Source organism: Pristiophorus japonicus, chromosome 1 (genome assembly GCF_044704955.1).
Source record: "Pristiophorus japonicus isolate sPriJap1 chromosome 1, sPriJap1.hap1, whole genome shotgun sequence".
NCBI lineage: Eukaryota > Metazoa > Chordata > Chondrichthyes > Pristiophoridae > Pristiophorus > Pristiophorus japonicus.
This window is the reverse complement of record NC_091977.1, coordinates 417,905,250-417,923,635: the sequence shown is the minus strand read 5'-3', so window position 1 is coordinate 417,923,635 and position 18,386 is coordinate 417,905,250. Positions and strand designations below refer to the sequence as shown.

Below are 18,386 nucleotides of genomic sequence, written 5' to 3'. Positions count from 1 at the left end.
TCGACACCTTTCTTTTCTAGGGGTCGGGGTTGTTGGCCGCGCACACCAGACAGCGAGTACAGAACTCGCGGACATCGTTACTGAGTCCTGGCCACCACTCTGCCTGTTCCACTCGTTGCCAAGTGGTCTCAGGTCCGGGGTGTCCTGCTCCTGGACCCTCGTGGGCCAGCTGGAGGAATTCTCTCCGGTGTTGTTGTGGTACTACCCATTGCTCCCCGCTGAACAGCATGCCTTCTTTAATGACAATTGCTGCAGTGCCGTACGGGCCGACTATCCTTTCCCCTTTAGCTAGCGTGTTCAGGACAGTTTTGAGGACGGGGTCTTGGGTCTGAACCGCTTTTAGGTCCGGGGGAAATGCTACCCCTGCTCTGCCTGTCATCCCAATCCTGCCCCTAACCGCTGCAATGGGTCCTGGGTTGTACGGATCCCAGAGCTTGCCCATGCGGGGACACTGCTTGGCCAACATGTCAGCCTGCTGGTTTCCCTCGCTACGGGGTTCAGTGGTGGAATGTGCCTTCAACTTATATATTCCCTTCCTCCCTATGGCTTTCATGATCTTTTCCAGTAGGGGCTTAATCGCCAGGGGTCTCCCGTCTGCGGATGTGTACCCGCGACAGGACCAGATAGCCAGGTACTCCGTACACGAATTGCAGGTGAATATACTGTCCGAGCAAATTGTGTATGGGGTAGGGAAATCTTCCGGGAGTGTGACTACGTATATCACCGCAGACAGTTCGGCGTGCTGGGCGCTCATAGTACTGGGGAGTTTAATCACCAGGGCAATGCCTGCCTCGGGGTCATAAACATCGCAGCCTGTGAGTCGTTCACCCGCAGATACCGTGCTTGAACCGTCCACATGGATCTCTCGGTCTGTGGGGTGTAACCCGGCCCGAAAGCCTATGTTAATTTCCCATACCCCTTCTACAGAACACCGGTGGGCTGTCCCTGGATAAATCATGTTGGCTGCGAGTCTTGGCTCGCAGAGACCCTTTACTCTTCGGTCCATTTGAGAGAGGAGCAGGGTCCAGCGAGCAATGCGGGCACTGCTCACTGTCCCGTCCTTGATTCTCCAGTCCAGGAGCATTTGGGTGGGCGTGTATGGTGGGTAAGGAGTGTGATAGGGGATCCCCATGTGAAGATCAGTGATCTTTTCACAGCCCAGTGAGTGACTAGGAGGTGCCGCTCACAGTTGGAGTATCCCTTCTCCACATCCGTGAGTATTCTGGAGGAGTAGACCACTGGTCTCAGCCGGCCGTGCCGCTCTTGGAGCAGTACTGTACTCAGGCTGTCCCCACTGGCTGCTACCTCCAGGAAAAACTCTTTACCCCCATCGATGGCCCCTAGAGCTGGCGCGGTCTGCAGGTCTTTCTTGAGTTGAATAAATGCTGCCTCGCAACCTTTGTTCCATTCCCACTCCACTCCCTTGTGTCGGAGTCGGAGCAGAAGGGCTGCGGTGGCTGCATAATCCTCAATGAAATCTCTGCAGTACCAGGTTAGCCCTAGAAAAGATCTTACTCCTGTTACTGTGTTGGGGGCTGGTAACTTCTGCACTACTTCCCTTCTAGCTTTGTCAATGGCTCTTTCCCCAGCGCGCACAGCCAGTCCCAGGAATTTTACTTCCTTCAGGCCGATCTGTGCCGCCTTGGGGTTTACTTTAAATCCCTCTTTCAGCAGCTCCAGCAGTTCAGCCAGCAGTGGGCCATGCGCCTCCCCTTCATCGGTGGATAGGAGCAGGTCATCCAAATACTGTACTAGCTGCTGGGGTCTGCTGAAGCTCTTTAAACAGTTGGCCATACACTGATGGAAAATACTGGGGCTGTTGTGGAAGCCCTGAGGGAGACAGTTCCAAGTGTATTGCTGTCTTTTAAAGGTAAAAGCAAACTTGTACTGATCTTCCCTTCTTAAAGGTATGGACCAGAACCTGTTGGAAATATCCAGCACCGTGAAGAAGGTGGTCGCGGAGGCTGAGATACTTCCAATGAGGTCGGTGACAGCAGCAACGGTGCGCGCACTGGCGGAGATGTTACGGTTGAGTACTCGATAGTCCACCGTGGCTCTCCAGGAGTTGTCCGGTTTCTTAACCGGCCACAATGGAGAGTTCACATGGGTAGCTATTGGTCTCCATACCCCCTGTTTAACTAGAGAACCCAAGGCTGTTTCCATGTCTGCCTCCGCCTCCCTGGGAAAGTTGTACTGTTTCTGTGGGCGGGTCATGGGGTCCCCATCTATGCTAACCTCAACTCCGTTTATTCTCCCACAGTCATGTTTGTGAGTGGCTAAAGCTGCAAAGTTGCAGTTTTTGTTAGTGGAGGATTCAGCCAACCGACAGAGACTTTGAGAGATTCCTTGTTTTGATTAACAACTACAAATCTAAGGTAAATTACAAGCACACTTGTTTGAACTGCCAGAGTCCAGATGGCTTCGCCTATGGGAATGATAGGGTGTTTGGGGGAGTTGCAATGCGACTGTGAAAGTTTTGGAACGTATGTGGAGCGGCTAGAAATGTTTTTCACCGCAAATAATATCATCAAAATCCCCAATGATGAAAACCATAACCAGGTGGTATTAGAAAGAAAACGGGCGATTTTCTTAACTGAAGCAGGGCCCGAGGTGTATGGAAACCCTGAAAAATTTGCTTGTGCCTGTCAAGCCAAAGGACATAACTTTTAAGCAGATTCGCACTACAGTCCTGAGCCCCTGTAAATTGCTAAACGTTATCATTTCAGAATACAAGATCAGTTAACCGAAGAAAATATCAGTGAGTACATTGTAGCATTAAAAAAACTACCTATTCACTCTAATTTCAGGACCGAGCATTGCACAACTACTTTGTTTGTGGGATGAAAAATGATGTGATCAGAAGAAAGTTATTGACAACTCCTAACTTGACTTTTGATTTAGCTTGTCAGACAGCTATGTGAATGAACTTGGCCGACCAATATTCCAGAGAATTTCATACTATTTCCAGTCATCAGACAACCAAGGTGAATCACTTGCAGGTTAAAAGTAAAAGGCAGTTGGGCCCCAAAGTCTCAGAAATCATCAATGGTAACAGAGCATTGAAGTCCTGCTATCGGTGCCTGGGACAACACATTGCTCAAAGTTGTCCAGATGTGAAGGCAGTGTGTTTCATCTGCAGGAAAATTGGGCATCTTGCGAAGGCATGACGATTGAAGGTTAAACCAGCTTTCAAAGCTTTAAGTAGAAATCCCCAGAGACTACATAGCATAGAAGAAAAACAACAGGACGAGGAGGGTTTAAAGCTACACATCATCAAGAGCATGAGGTTAACTAACAGTGATTCGAAAAGTATCATAATCCACGTAGATGTTGCAGGAACCAAGATACCCATGGAAATCGACACTGGTGTATCCATGAGTGTAGTGCCGGAGTCGCTATACCTTGACAAATTGTGTGATTTCCCACTGCAGAAATCCAAGATAGAGCTGCGAGGCTACTCGGGAGAGAACATTCCTGTGGTAGGTCGTATCACCGTTCCGGTGAATACAAGGATCAATTTCAGAGCTTGCCTCTAGTAGTAGTGGCAGGAGACAAGCCTGCCTTACTAGGAAGAAATCAGTTGGGATCACTGAAGCTGGATTGGAGTGAGATTTTTCATGATGTTCAGCCCCGAAGTCCTGAAGGATGATGTCATCAAGAATTATCCGAAGGTGTTCTGCGAAACAGGCAGTCCGATCCAAGGCTTCAAGGCGAGTGTCAGGGTACAGAAGGACACTAGATCGGTTTACTGCAAGCCACGTTCCGTACCATGTGCACTCAAGGTGAAAGTTGAGCAAGAACTCAAAAGACTAGAGACTGAGGACATTATTTCTAAGGTAGATCTATGTAATTGAGCTACACCCGTTGTTGTTGTACCTGAGTCCGATGGTAAGGTAAGATTGTGTGGTGATTATAAAATAACCGTAAACCAGGTTCTAGAGGGTAATCTCGCCAATACATTGGCAAATGCAGAAGATTTGTTCACAACATTGACAGGTGGTCAGATCTTCTTAAAGTTGGATCTTACGAATGCCTACTTACAGCTTGAACTAGATGTGGAGTCCAAGTCATGTTTGACTATAAATACTCATCTAGGCCTATATCAATTTAATAGTCTACCATTTGGAGTGTCTTCCGCCCCTGCCATATTCCAAGGGGTGATGAACCAGACTTTGCAAAGTTTTGAAGGGGTAGTATGTTATTTAGATGACATACTAATTTCAGCACCAAATAGGCAAATTCATAATAATATGTTGAATGAAGTCCTCAAACGGCTAGAGAAGCACAGAGAATGAATGTCTGCTCGCGTGTGAGTTATTTCAAAACTCAGTGGAGTACTTAGGGTACAGAGTAGATAAAGATGGTTTACACCCAATCAAGGAAAAACTAGATGCAATCAGAAATGCACCCACTCCCAAGAATGTCACTGAACTTCGATCATTTTTTGGTCTTTTGAACTATTATGGGAAGTTCCTACCAAATTTGGCTACAGTATTACATCCACTGAATGAACTATTGAAAAAACAGGTCCATTAGAAGTGGTTAGAAGAATGCAATACAGCATTCAAGGAATGTAAAAGCAAATTGGTAGAGGGCACCATGTTAATTCACTATGACTTATCCAAGGAGATCAAGCTATCATGTGATGCCTCTCTGTATGGAGTTGGGGCAGTGATCTCTCATGTGCTACATAGTGGGGAGGAGAGACCAATTGCTTTTGTTTCACGCACTCTCAGTGCCAATGAGTGTAATTATGTGCAAATCGAAAGGGAAGCTTTGGTATTAATTTTTGGGGTCAAGAAGTTCCACAAATACTTGGTAAACTTATGACCATACATCATTATGGACCATAAGCCCCTAACAGCAATCCTCCATCCTAAGACCCCAGTTCCAACATTAGCTGCAGCCCGAATGCAGAGATGGGCTTTGATTTTGACAGCATATACATATGATATTGAATACAGACGATCAGCTGATCACAGTAATGCTGATGCTATGTCTAGATTGCCTACCCCATCACAAGTTACACCCGATGGGGAAGAAGTGTTCTATTTTTCATACATTGATGTACTGCCAGTCACAGCTGAAGAGATTGGTAGACCCAGTTATGTCACAGATGTAGAAATGAATTATCAGTCGATAAAGATTGTATCATGTGGGGTGCAAGAGTGGTTATACCAAATAAATTCAGGTCCAAATTATTAGGAGACCTCCATGACCAGCACCTGCGAATGTGCTTGACCAAGAGTTTTGCACGAATCATCCTCTGATCTGCTGCTCACTGGAAGTACAGTAATGGAAACAGTGAACTTTGTTTATGTCATATGTCTTAATCCTCGGACATGCTTTCGTGGAAGAATCCATTTCACTGCAAAACTGTAGTATCAGTCTGGAATTGGGGCCCAATCTGACTGGAGAGAAGTGGTGTGAGACTCCTGGGGGCGGTGCCTCACACTGCTTCAATTAAACACCCTAAATACTTTTTTTAACTTTGAACTTAATTTACATTTTTACGGAGTCGTACACTGCCACCCACACTTCCTTATCATATATACATATATATATATAAAATATATACATATATATATATATATATATGTATGTTAACTGTTGAGAGAAGAGTGTTTAACTGCATATGTATAAAGTTCTCTTCTCGACAGAAGAATTGAAGTTCCAACCAGGCAATGTAAAAGGGCTACTCCTAGACTGGAACCCATACTGGATCTGTAGGTCTGAGATGATAAATAGCTTCAATATAAAAGCAGCATTAGCCTCTCACTGAAGAGCCAGTTCAAAGGGACCAAAACAAATGTTTTTAATAAAGAATTTTGTTGTGAATGTTCAAACCACGAATGTTAGAGAATGCAGATGTAAAACAGCACAGTTTGATAAAAGCAATTCAAATTTTAATTATATCATACAAGTTCTAAAATTCCTACAATTTAAATTTGCAATGCCAGTAAAAGAAAAATCTGTTTACAAGTACCACGAGGTTATTTACTAATTCTGATATCCAACAAGATATTTTGAATACTCCAGTGTACTGGGGAATTTGTGACCTGAGTTTTTTCAAAGCAAGAAATTAGCATATGGAAGTGAAGCATAAAGCAAAAGCAGAATGGTTTTTGTTATATATGTGGACTTGTATTTACTCTGTACAGCTACCAGAGGGCTCATCCCCTGGAGTCCCAAGGGATCCCATAATCCCTTGGGAGTACAGGTATTTAAGGAGGCTTCACAGGTTGGAGAGGCACTCTGGAGACCTGTAATAAAAGTCTAAGGTCACACTTTACTTTGAGCTCACAGTGTTCAGTCTGACTCTTTCTCCATACACAACAGTTTTAATGGGAGATTTTAACTTTCATATAGATTGGGATAGCAGACTACCTCATATCAGAAAGAAAGTGGATTTTTTGAGTCTGTTTAGGATAGTTTCCTAGAACCAACAAGGGGGCAGGCCATATTAGATTAGTATTGAGTAATGAGCTAGATTTAGTTCACAGCCTAACGGTGCATGAACTTTTATCTAGTCGCGATCATAATATGAACGAGCTCGGTATAATACAAAAGCAAAATACTGTGGATGCTGGAAATCTGAAATAAAAACAGAAAATGCTGGAAATACTCAGCAGGTCAGACAGCATCTGTGAAGAAAGAAACAGATTTAAAGTTTCAGGTCGATAACATAAGAACATAAGAACATAAGAATTAGGAACAGGAGTAGGCCATCGAGCCCCTTGAGCCTGCTCCGTCATTCAAAAAGATCATGGCTGATCTGACCATGGACTCAGCTCCACTTACCCGCCCGCTCCCCATAACCCTTAATTCCCTTATTGGTTAAAAATCTATCTATCTGTGATTTGAATACATTCAATGAGCTAACCTCAACTGCTTCCTTGGGCAGAGAATTCCACAGATTCACAAACCTCTGGGAGAAGAAATTCCTTCTCAACTCGGTTTTAAATTGGCTCCCCTGTATTTTGAGGCTGTGCCCCCTAGTTCTAGTCTCCCCGACCAGTGGAAACAACCTCTCTGCCTCTATCTTATCTATCCCTTTCATTATTTTAAATGTTTCGATAAGATAACCCCTCATCCTTCTGAACTCCAACGAGTAAAGACCCAATCTACTCAATCTATCATCATAAGGTAACCCCCTCATCTCCGGAATCAGCCTAGTGAATCGTCTCTGTACCCCCTCCAAAGCTAGTATATCCTTCCTTAAGTAAGGTGACCAAAACTGCACGCAGTACTCCAGGTGCGGCCTCACCAATACCCTGTACAGTTGCAGCAGGACCTCCCTGCTTTTGTACTCCATCCCTCTCGCAATGAAGGCCAACATTCCATTCAGCTTCCTGATTACCTGTTGCACCTGCAAACTAACTTTTTGGGATTCATGCACAAGGACCCCCAGGTCCCTCTGCACCGCAGCATGTTGTAATTTCTCCCCATTCAAAGAGTTTCATGCACAAGGACCCCCAGGTCCCTCTGCACCGCAGCATGTTGTAATTTCTCCCCATTCAAATAATATTCCCTTTTACTGTTTTTTTTTCCAAGGTGGATGACCTCACATTTTCCAACATTGTATCCCAACGGGGGACAAAGAAATGGCGGACCAATTGAACAAGTACTTTGGTTCGGTATTCACTAAGGAGGACACAAACAACCTTCCGGATATAAAAGGGGTCGGAGGGTCTAGTAAGGAGTAGGAACTGAGGGAAATCCTTATTAGTTGGGAAATTGTGTTGGGGAAATTGATGGGATTGAAGGCCGATAAATCCCCAGGGCCTGATGGACTGCATCCCAGAGTACTTAAGGAGGTGGCCTTGGAAATAGTGGATGCATTGACAGTCATTTTCCAACATTCCATTGACTCTGGATCAGTTCCTATGGAGTGGAAGGTAGCCAATGTAACCCCACTTTTTAAAAAAGGAGGGAGAGAGAAAACAGGGAATTATAGACCGGTCAGCCTGACATCAGTAGTGGGTAAAATGATGGAATCAATTATTAAGGATGTCATAGCAGTGCATTTGGAAAGAGATAATATGATAGGTCCAAGTCAGCATGGATTTGTGAAAGGGAAATCATGCTTGGGAAATCTTCTGGAATTTTTTGAGGATGTTTCCAGTAAAGTGGACAAGGGGGAACCAGTTGGTGTGGTATATTTGGACTTTCAGAAGGCTTTCGACAAGGTCCCACACAAGAGATTAATGTGCAAAGTTAAAGCACATGGGATTGGGGGTAGTGTGCTGGCATGGATTGAGAACTGGTTGTCAGACAGGAAGCAAAGAGTAGGAGTAAATGGGGACTTTTCAGAATGGCAGCAGTGACCAGTGGGGTACCGCAAGGTTCTGTGCTGGGGCCCCAGCTGTTTACACTGTACATTAATGATTTAGACGAGGGTATTAAATGTAGTATCTCCAAATTTGCGGATGACACTAAGTTGGGTGGCAGTGTGAGCTGCGAGGAGGATGCTATGAGGCTGCAGAGCGACTTGGATAGGTTAGGTGAGTGGTCAAATGCATGGCAGATGAAGTATAATGTGGATAAATGTGAGGTTATCAACTTTGGTGGTAAAAACAGAGAGACAGACTATTATCTGAATGGTGACAGATTAGGAAAAGGGGAGGTGCAAAGAGACCTGGGTGTCATGGTACATCAGTCATTGAAGGTTGGCATGCAGGTACAGCAGGCGGTTAAGAAAGCAAATGGCATGTTGGCCTTCATAGCGAGGGGATTTGAGTACAGGGGCAGGGAGGTGTTGCTACAATTGTACAGGGCCTTGGTGAGGCCACACCTGGAGTATTGTGTACAATTTTGGTCTCCTAACCTGAGGAAGGACATTCTTGCTATTGAGGGAGTGCAGCGAAGGTTCACCAGACTGATTCCCGGGATGGCGGGACTGACCTATCAAGAAAGACTGGATCAACTGGGCTTGTATTCACTGGAGTTCAGAAGAATGAGAGGGGACCTCATAGAAACTTTTAAAATTCTGACGGGGTGAGACAGGTTAGATGCAGGAAGAATGTTCCCAATGTTGGGGAAGTCCAGAACCAGGGGACACAGTCTAAGGATAAGGGGGAAGCCATTTAGGACCGAGATGAGGAGGAATTTCTTCACCCAGAGAGTGGTGAATCTGTGAAATTCTCTACCACAGAAAGTTGTTGAGGCCAATTCACTAAATATATTCAAAAAGGAGTTAGATGAAGTCCTTACTACTAGGGGAATCAAGGGGTATGGTGAGAAAGCAGGAATGGGGTACTGAAGTTGCATGTTCAGCCATGAACTCATTGAATGGCGGTGCAGGCTAGAAGGGCCGAATGGCCTACTCCTGCACCTATTTTCTATGTTTCTATGTTTCTATCTGCCAAACCTTAGCCCATTCACTTAACCTATCTAAATCTCTTTGCAGCCTCTCTGTGTCCTCTATACAACCCGCTTTCCCACTAATCTTTGTGTCATCTGCAAATTTTGTTACACTACCGTCTGTCCCCTCTTCCAGGTCATCTATGTATATTGTAAACAGTTGTGGTCCCAGCAGCGATCCCTGTGGCACACCGCTAACCACCGATTTCCAACCCAAAAAGGATCCATTTATCCCGACTCTCTGCTTTCTGTTCGCCAGCCAATTCTCAATCCATGCTAATACATTTCCTCTGACTCCGCGTACCTTTATCTTCTGCAGTAACATTTTGTGTGGCACCTGATCGAATGCCTTTTGGAAATCTAAATACACCACATCCATCGGTACACCTCTCTCCACCATGCTCGTTATATCCTCAAAGAATTCCAGTAAATTAGTTAAACATGATTTCCCCTTCATGAATCCATCTTGCGTCTGCTTGATTGCACTATTCCTATCTAGATGTCCAGCTATTGCTTCCTTAATGATAGCTTCAAGCATTTTCCCCACTACAGATATTAAACTAACCGGCCTATAGTTACCTGCCTTTTGTCTGCCCCCTTTTTTAAACAGAGGCATTACATTAGCTGCTTTCCAATCCGCTGGTACCTCCCCAGAGTCCAGAGAATTTTGGTAGATTATAACGAATGCATCTGCTATAACTTCCGCCATCTCTTTTAATACCCTGGGATGCATTTCATCAGGACCAGGGGACTTGTCTACCTTCAATCCCATTAGTCTGTCCAGCACTACCTCCCTAGTGATAGTGATTGTCTCAAGGTCCTCCCTTCCCACATTCCCGTGACCAGCAATTTTTGGCATGGTTTTTGTGTCTTCCACTGTGAAGACCGAAGCAAAATAATTGTTTAAGGTCTCAGCCATTTCCACATTTCCCATTATTAAATCCCCCTTCTCATCTTCTAAAGGACCAACATTTACTTTACTCACTCTCTTCCGTTTTATATATCGGTAAAAGCTTTTACTATTTGTTTTTATGTTTTGCGCAAGCTTACTTTCGTAATCTATCTTTCCTTTCTTTATTGCTTTCTTAGTCATTCTTTGCTGTCGTTTAAAATTTTCCCAATCTTCTAGTTTCCCACTAACCTTGGCCACCTTATACTCATTGGTTTTTGATTTGATACTCTCCTTTATTTCCTTGGTTATCCACGGCTGGTTATCACTTCTCTTACGCCCTTCTTTTTCACTGGAATATATTTTTGTTGAGCACGATGAAAGAGCTCCTTAAAAGTCCTCCACTGTTCCTCAATTGTGCCACCGTTTAGTCTGTGTTCCCAGTCTACTTTAGCCAACTCTGCCCTCATCCCACTGTAGTCCCCTTTGTTTAAGCATAGTACGCTCGTTTGAGACACTACTTCCTCACCCTCAATCTGTATTACAAATTCAACCATATTGTGATCACTCATTCCGAGACGATCTTTTACTAGGAGATCGTTTATTATTCCTGACTCATTTCACAGGACCAGATCTAAGATAGCTTGCTCCCTTGTAGGTTCTGTAACATACAGTACTAAGAAACAATCCCGTATGCATTCTATGAATCTCTACTCCAGGCTACCCTGTGCGATTTGAGTTAACCAATCGATATGTAGGTTAAAATCCCCCATGGTTACTGCCGTTCCTTGTTCACTTGCCTCCATTATTCCCTTGATTATTGTCTGCCCCACCGTGAAGTTATTATTTGGGGGCCTATAAACTATGCCCACCAGTGACTTTTCCCCCTTACTATCTCTAATCTCCACCCACAATGATTCAACATTTTGTTCATTAGAGCCAATATAATCTCTCACAACTGCCCTAATATTATCCTTTATTAACAGAGCTACCCCACCTCCTTTTCTTCTTGTCTATCCTTCCGAATTGTCAGATACTCCTGTATGTTTAATTCCCAGTCTTGGCCACCCTGCAACCACGTTTCTGTAATGGCCACCAAATCATACCATTTGTAATGATTTGTGCCGTCAACACATTTACTTTATTTCAAATGCTGCATGCGTTTAGGTAGAATGTTTTAATACTAGTTTTTAAACCATGATTTTTAGTTTTGACCCCTCCTGCAGCCCCCTTTATATTCATACATATTGTCCCTGAAATGCAGCCTGCCCAGCCAGTGGTTGACCAAGAAGAGGGAGTGGAGAGTGAAGAAGAATAATAGTAATAAGAAGAAACACCATCACTTTGAATTGATACTCCCACCCATTAGCTCCTCAAGGTCGACCAGCAAAGCCATTTGCAGTGTCCCCTACTGAAGCCAGCAGCCTTCCACCAGTCATGGGGAAGTACTGCATGACATCAGTAGGATAGGCAAAGGCACACACACTAAGAGAATACATACAAGGTGGTTAGTTGAATTCTTGATGTCATATTGGATGGATCGATGTATAAAGTTGGATTGGAAAATTTGCTTTGTGGTGGCTTTTATTTCAGCACTGTAGCCAAGAGAATGCTGTGACAGTAACAGAGGGACGGTAAGGTGTGGGACAAATGTTGAAAGGGGAATTGGGGTTGTGGTCACTGGTACCACAGGCGGATGACTCAATCCTAGCTATCCTGGCCAGAAAGGAGTTGTCTGGGTTGCATCCTTCCTTCTGCTTCTTCCTCTTCTGTTTGTTCCTCTTTTGTGTCTTTCTCTTTCCTTTGCGAGAGGATGCTGTAAATCTGAAATAAAAGCATGAATAGCTGGAAATACTCAACAGGTCAGGCAACATCTCGACCTGAGACATAAACTCTGTTTCTCTCTCGACTGATGCTGCCTGACCTGCAGAGTATTTGCAGCATTTTCTGCCCTCTTAGAGGCCTTCCTTTACCATCCGAGGACTTAGAAGCATCCAGCAGCATTCCCAGCACTCCCTGCACAATGTAAAAAAAACTTTTAATATGTATTGCAGCAAGCTATTTCAACAAAATTTTTAAAAGTCCATTCCAAAAGCTTAAATGCAAACTTACCTGAAAGATGTGTGTGTCCCTTAAAGAGGTGCTGACTGTCTCTGTCAATCTGGTGAAATCTGGGTTTTCATGGTGAGCTTAGGACCCAACGCTGAACTCTAATTACATTTGCATGGCTATTGCTTTTACAGACAGCACCACCGACCTTCAGAAAATGGCACATGCGGCAGGACCTGCCACCAGCTAGTGGAAGAGCGGCGGTTGCCGTTTTTTCACAAAATTCTGCCGATAATGAGTGGGGCAAAACCCCCCAATTTTTAGCCCAAAGATTCTAGATTTAGGTAAGGCTGACTTCAATGTGATGAAGCAGAGATTGTTCACTGTAAACTGGGCAAATTTGTTAATGGTTAAAATGACAGCAGATCAGTGGGCGATGTTTGAAAAATAATTTAATGTGATACAGCACTAGTTTATACCCCTAAGGGGCAAGAGCTCTACGTGCCAAAAGAAAACGCCATAGATGACTGAAGTGGTAAGGGACAACATAAAGCTAAAAGAAAAAGCATATAAAAATGCAAAGATTAACACAGATCCTGGGAGCTGGGAGAGATACAAAGAATAATAAAAGGTGACAAAACCAGTCGTAAGAGCTACAAAAAGAGAGTATGAAAAGAAACTTGCAAGGAATATCAAAATCAACAGAACATTTTTTTATAATTATTAGGAAAAAGATGGTGGTCAGGTGCACTGTGGGCCCTTTGAAAACTGATCGGTGATATTGTCAATGAAAATAAGGAAATGGTGGACATGTTGAATAACTACATTGCAGCAGTATTTACAGTAGAAGAAGAGGATAGCATGCCGGACATCCTAAGGGAACTAATATTGGATCACGGGGACTCAACAAAATTAACAAAAGCAAAATAACAATAATGAAGAAAATAATGGCACTAAGAGTGACAAATCCCCAGGACCAGATGATTTCTATCCAAGAGTTTTAAAACTAGTAGGTGAGAACATTGCAGATGCCCTAACTATAATCTTCCAAAGTTCTCTCGATTCGGTGACCATTCCTTTGAATTGGAAAATTATGCAGGTCACTCCGCTTTTTAAGAAAGAAGAGAAAGGGAAACCATGGAATTATAGACCAGTTAACCCTGTTGTTGGGAAATTACTAGAGTCCATAATTAAGGATAGGGTGACTGAACACCTTGGAAAAATTTCAGCTGATCAGAGAGACTGAGCATGGATTTGTAAAGGTTAGGTCATGCCTGATGAACCTGATTAAATTTTTTGAAGCAGTGACAGGGGAATGTCTATGGATGTTATTTATATGGACTTCCAGTAGGCATTATAAGAGACTGTTAGCTAAAGTTGAAGCTCATGGAATTGCAGGCAAATTATTGACCTGATTAGGAAATTGGCTGAGCGGCAGGAGACAGCGAGTGGGGATATTGGGCAGATAATTGGCAGAATGTGACTCATGGTATCCCGCAAGGTTCTTTGTTGGGGCCTTAAATAATCACTGTATTTATTAACAACTTAGATGATGGGATAGAAAGCCACATATCCAAGTTTGCTGGTCTTGATATCTGCAGCACAAGAAAACACTGAGGTAAAAGTTATGTTACAACTATACAAAGCCCTGGTTAGACCACACATTGTGTACTGTGAGCAGTTCTGGGCACCACAGCTTAGAAGGGCAGGCAGCATAGATTTACCAGAATGATACCTGTACTCCAAGGGTTAAATTATGAAGAGAGATTACACAAACTAGGGTTGTATTCCATTAACGTAAAAGGTTAAAGGGTGATTTAATCAGTTTTCAAGATATCAGGGAGATCTGATAGGGCAGAGAGAGATAAACTATTTCCGCTGGTTGGGGAGTCTAGGACCAGGGGACATTGTCTAAAAATTAGAGCCAGGCCTTTCAGGAGTGAAGTTCGGTAACACTTCTACATGCAAAGGGTGGCAGAAGTTTGTAACTCTCTTCCACAAATGACAATTGATAGGAACAGGTTCAAGGAGCTAAATGGCTAAATGGCCTACTCCTGTTGCTATGTTCCAAACAGGAAAGGATCAAATAGAAGAAACTTAGTAATTACTTGTAATTATTTATTCAACATTATTCCATTTGTTGGAAAATGCTGGAATCAATTATTAAAGTTGTAATAGCAGTGCATCTGGAAAGCAGTGACAAGATCGGTCCAAGTCAGCATGGATTTATGAAAGGGAAATCATGCTTGACAAATCTTCTAGAATTTTATGAGTATGTAACTAGTAGAGTGGACAAGGGAGAACCAGTGGATGTGGTGTATTTGGACTTTCAAAAGGCTTTTGACAAGGTACCACACAAGAGATTAGTGTGCAAAATTAAGGCACATGGTATTGGTGGCAATGTATTGACATGGATAGAGAACTGGTTGGCAGACAGGAAGTAAAGAGTGGGAATAAATGGGTCCTTTTCAGAATGGCAGACAGTGACTAGTGGGGTGCCGCAGGGTTCAGTGCTGGGACCCCAGCTATTTATAATATACATTAATGATTTAGAAGAAGGAATTGAAGGTAATATCTCCAAGTTTGCAGATGACACTAAGCTGGGTGGCATTGCGAGCTGCAAGGAAGAAGCTAGGAGGCTGCAGGGAGACTTGGACAGGTTAGATGAATGGGCAAATACATGGCAGGTGCAGTATAATGTGGATAAATGTGAGGTTATCCACTTTGGTGGCAAAAACAGGAAGGCAGATTATTATCTGAATGGTGACAGATTAGTAAAAGGGGAGGTGCAAAGAGACCTGGGTGTCATGGTACATCAGTCATTGAAGGTAGGCATGCAGGTACAGCAGGCAGTAAAGAAAGCAAATGGCATGCTGGCCTTCATAGCGAGGGGATTTGAGTATAGGAGCAGGGAGATCTTACTGCAGTTGTACAGCGCCTTGGTGAGACCACACATTGTGTGCAGGTTTGGTCTCCTAATCTGAGGAAGGATGTGCTTGCTATTGAGGGAGTGCAGCAAAGGTTCACCAGACTGATTCCCGGGATGGCAGGACTGACATATGAGGAAAGACTGAATCGGCTAGGCTTATACTCACTGGAATTTAGAAGAATGAGAGGAGATCTCATAGAAACTTATAAAATTCTGAAGGAACTGGACAGGTTAGATGCAGGTAGAATGTTCCCGATGTTGGGGAAGTCCAGAACCAGGGGTCATAATCTAAAGATAAAGGGGTAAGCCATATAGGACCAAGATGAGGAGAAACTTTTTCACCCAAAGAGTTGTGAACCTATGGAATTCTCTGCCACGGAAAGTTGATGAGTCCAGTTTGTTGGACATATTCAAAAGGGAGTTAGACGTGGCCCTTATGGCTAAAGGGATGAGGGGGTATGGAGAGAAGGCACGGGTGGGGTACTGAGGTTGGATGATCAGCCATGATCATATTGAATGGTGGTGCAGGCTCGAAGGGCCGAATGGCCTGCTCCTTCACCTATTTTCTATGTTTCTATGTTACCTCAGTACTGGTCAGAAAGTAAGCTTGTGGTATTTTGCTGGGTGTTTTAAAAACCAAAATACTAGGCATTATTAGGTGCATATCCCTATAAAGAGCAGAGCTGTCTATAGGCACCAGTGAAACTTGCAGCTGGGGCGAAGGACAGGTTTACACTGTGTTGTGCCTGCCTGCCAGCCCAGATGGAAGAAATAGCGCCATACAACTTGGTCTTTAGTTGCAGTTCTCATACAATCATTTCCTCATCATCACTTTCAGGTTCACCTGTGTTGTCTTCTGAAGGAAGATAAGACAAATGTTTGCCCAGCTTAACAGGGTCGTCAACATTGAGGAAACATTAGGAAAGGATTTATGATTATAAAGTGTCAAATATTTCAAACTCATTTAAACAAATAGTGAAATGTTTATACGAATGATTTGTATCAACGTAGATTACAGTTTTAAAACTGAAATAGTGTCACTCCTAATGATTAACAACTAAAGAGATTACATAGCAGTAAAGTAAACAAGCCTCAGTTTCCAGCTTTTTCTATTTTGTTGCAAGTCATTGGTTATTCAAGAATAAGTATGTGTTATTAGTCTTCAGCTGTGCTGTTTCCTCTCATTAAAGCCTTTTCTTTTCACATCTTGCTTTCTCCACAGCCCATGGGATCGGAGCGGATGGAGATGCGTAAGCGGCAGACATCGGTACAGCAGGAGATGCCGGGCTCTGCACAGCCACAGCAGGGTGCTGGGAACCGTGGCTCGAATGCCTGCTGCTTCTGCTGGTGCTGCTGCTGCAGCTGCTCATGGTACGTCTTTCTGTCTATTTTCTTCCAACTCTGGAGAGTGGCTGGAAGGTAATACCAGCGCACAGATCTACACTCACATGACTGTAGGCATCAGCTGTCAGACTCCCCCTGAAACCAGTGCTTAAACAAAATATGTATAATCTTTTAGCTGTAATTAAAAACCATTTTGTATTTCATTAGTCCAAGAGGTAAATAGCTGAATAGATTACAGTCCTGTGAGATCCCACTGTCGAACTGCACCAGAATCAGTCAGGTAGCAAAGTGCAGATATCTGTTACAAAAGCAAATTACGGCAGATGCTGGAAATCTGAAATAAAAACAGGAAATGCTGGAAATACTCAGCAGGCCAAGCAGCATCCGTGGAGGGAGAAACAGAGTTAACGTTTCAGGTTGATGACCTTTCTGATGATCTTTCAAATTACCAAATAATTTGGGTAACTCTCCATTCCAGTTACAAACTCAAAAACTCATCCAAAAGGTGTGTCCCTCATGCAAAAAATTTCCACACAAATACAGGAGTCCTACTGCTTTGCAGGGCAGGGTCTGACTTTGAATATCTTGGTGTGCATGTTACACTGAAACTTACCACCCTATACAAAAGGAACTTTCTTACCCCTCATAATCATCATATAGATTCAGCCAACTGGATGAATAACCTGCCCATTTCACTATTGGGTATGGTGAACACACAAAGATTAATATCCTCCCAACCTCCTTTACCTATTAAAGATGCTGTTTATTAAGATACCAGCCCAACAATTCTTGGAATGAATATACATCCCTAAATTCCTATGGGCCAGAGACAGCAAATTGTCTTCAGTTCCAAAACAAGAGGGCGATCCAGCCTCGCAAGGATTGACACCTTTACTGAGCAGCCCAGATCCAAGTGATTGTGATCTGGTCCCCAGCCTCTCAGCAAAACCAATGGCTGGAAATGAGACCAGGCCCACCCTACCAACCCTCACCAAAGCTTACCCTTCATACGTTCTCAGTTTTCTAACAGAGAACCAGAAACACCCCAAAGTGATTGCGATCCTCTCAGTCTGGAACGAGACACAAGCTTTCCTTAAGATTCAAACTGGTTTTTGTCCTCGCTCCAAACTGGCACAGTGGGGAATTCATAGGAAGACTCAGATCAAGTGAATTCCTTTATTCCTCAACAGTCTCTGAAAACACAGCTCCACCCTGTGCACAATGCTTCACCACCTCTGGGTGAAGAAATTCCTCCTCATCACAGTCTTAACCAAACCAAACAAGTAGATTCAACCCTTTAATCCCATAAAAAGTACAGTCAGGAACAAAAGAACAGGAATATGCAAATAAGCTCTAATTTTAAAGTTATGCCCTCTTGTTCTCGATTCTCCTAACAGAGGAAATATTTTCTCTATATCTACTCTATTGAATCCCTTTATCATTTTAAAAACCTTGATTAGATCACCCCCTCAATTTTCTACACTCAAGGCAAGTTTATGCAACCTGTCCTCATAATTGAACCCTGTATGGCCCAGTATTATTCGAGTGAGTCTACTCTGTGCCCATTCCAAAGGCAATATATCGTTCCTAAAGTTCGATACCCAAAATTAAACGTAGTTCTGATGGGTTTGACCCAGGCTCTGTTTGTCTGAAGCATAACTTCCTCATTTTTGAATTTCAACCCCCTTGAGATAAAGACCAACATTCCGTTAGCCTTTGATTATTTTTTGTACCTGAGAACTAGCTTTTAGTGATCTCTATACAGGGACACCTAAATCCATTTGCTCCTCCACAGCTCCTTTTCTCTCAGCA

At 43.5% G+C, this 18,386-nt stretch overlaps 1 protein-coding gene across 2 annotated transcripts in view; it reads left to right on the top strand.

The window, feature by feature from the left end:
• Positions 1–18,386, top strand: part of rgs20 (regulator of G protein signaling 20) — a 483,710-nt gene that overhangs the window by 267,388 nt on the left and 197,936 nt on the right. Inside the window, exon 2 of one of the 2 annotated variants that reach the window (XM_070892300.1) lies at positions 16,453–16,601. In XM_070892300.1, coding sequence (XP_070748401.1) covers positions 16,453–16,601 — 149 coding nt within the window. Of the gene's footprint in view, positions 1–16,452; positions 16,602–18,386 lie in introns of those variants that run through there. The other variant, XM_070892309.1, reaches the window with a different exon arrangement.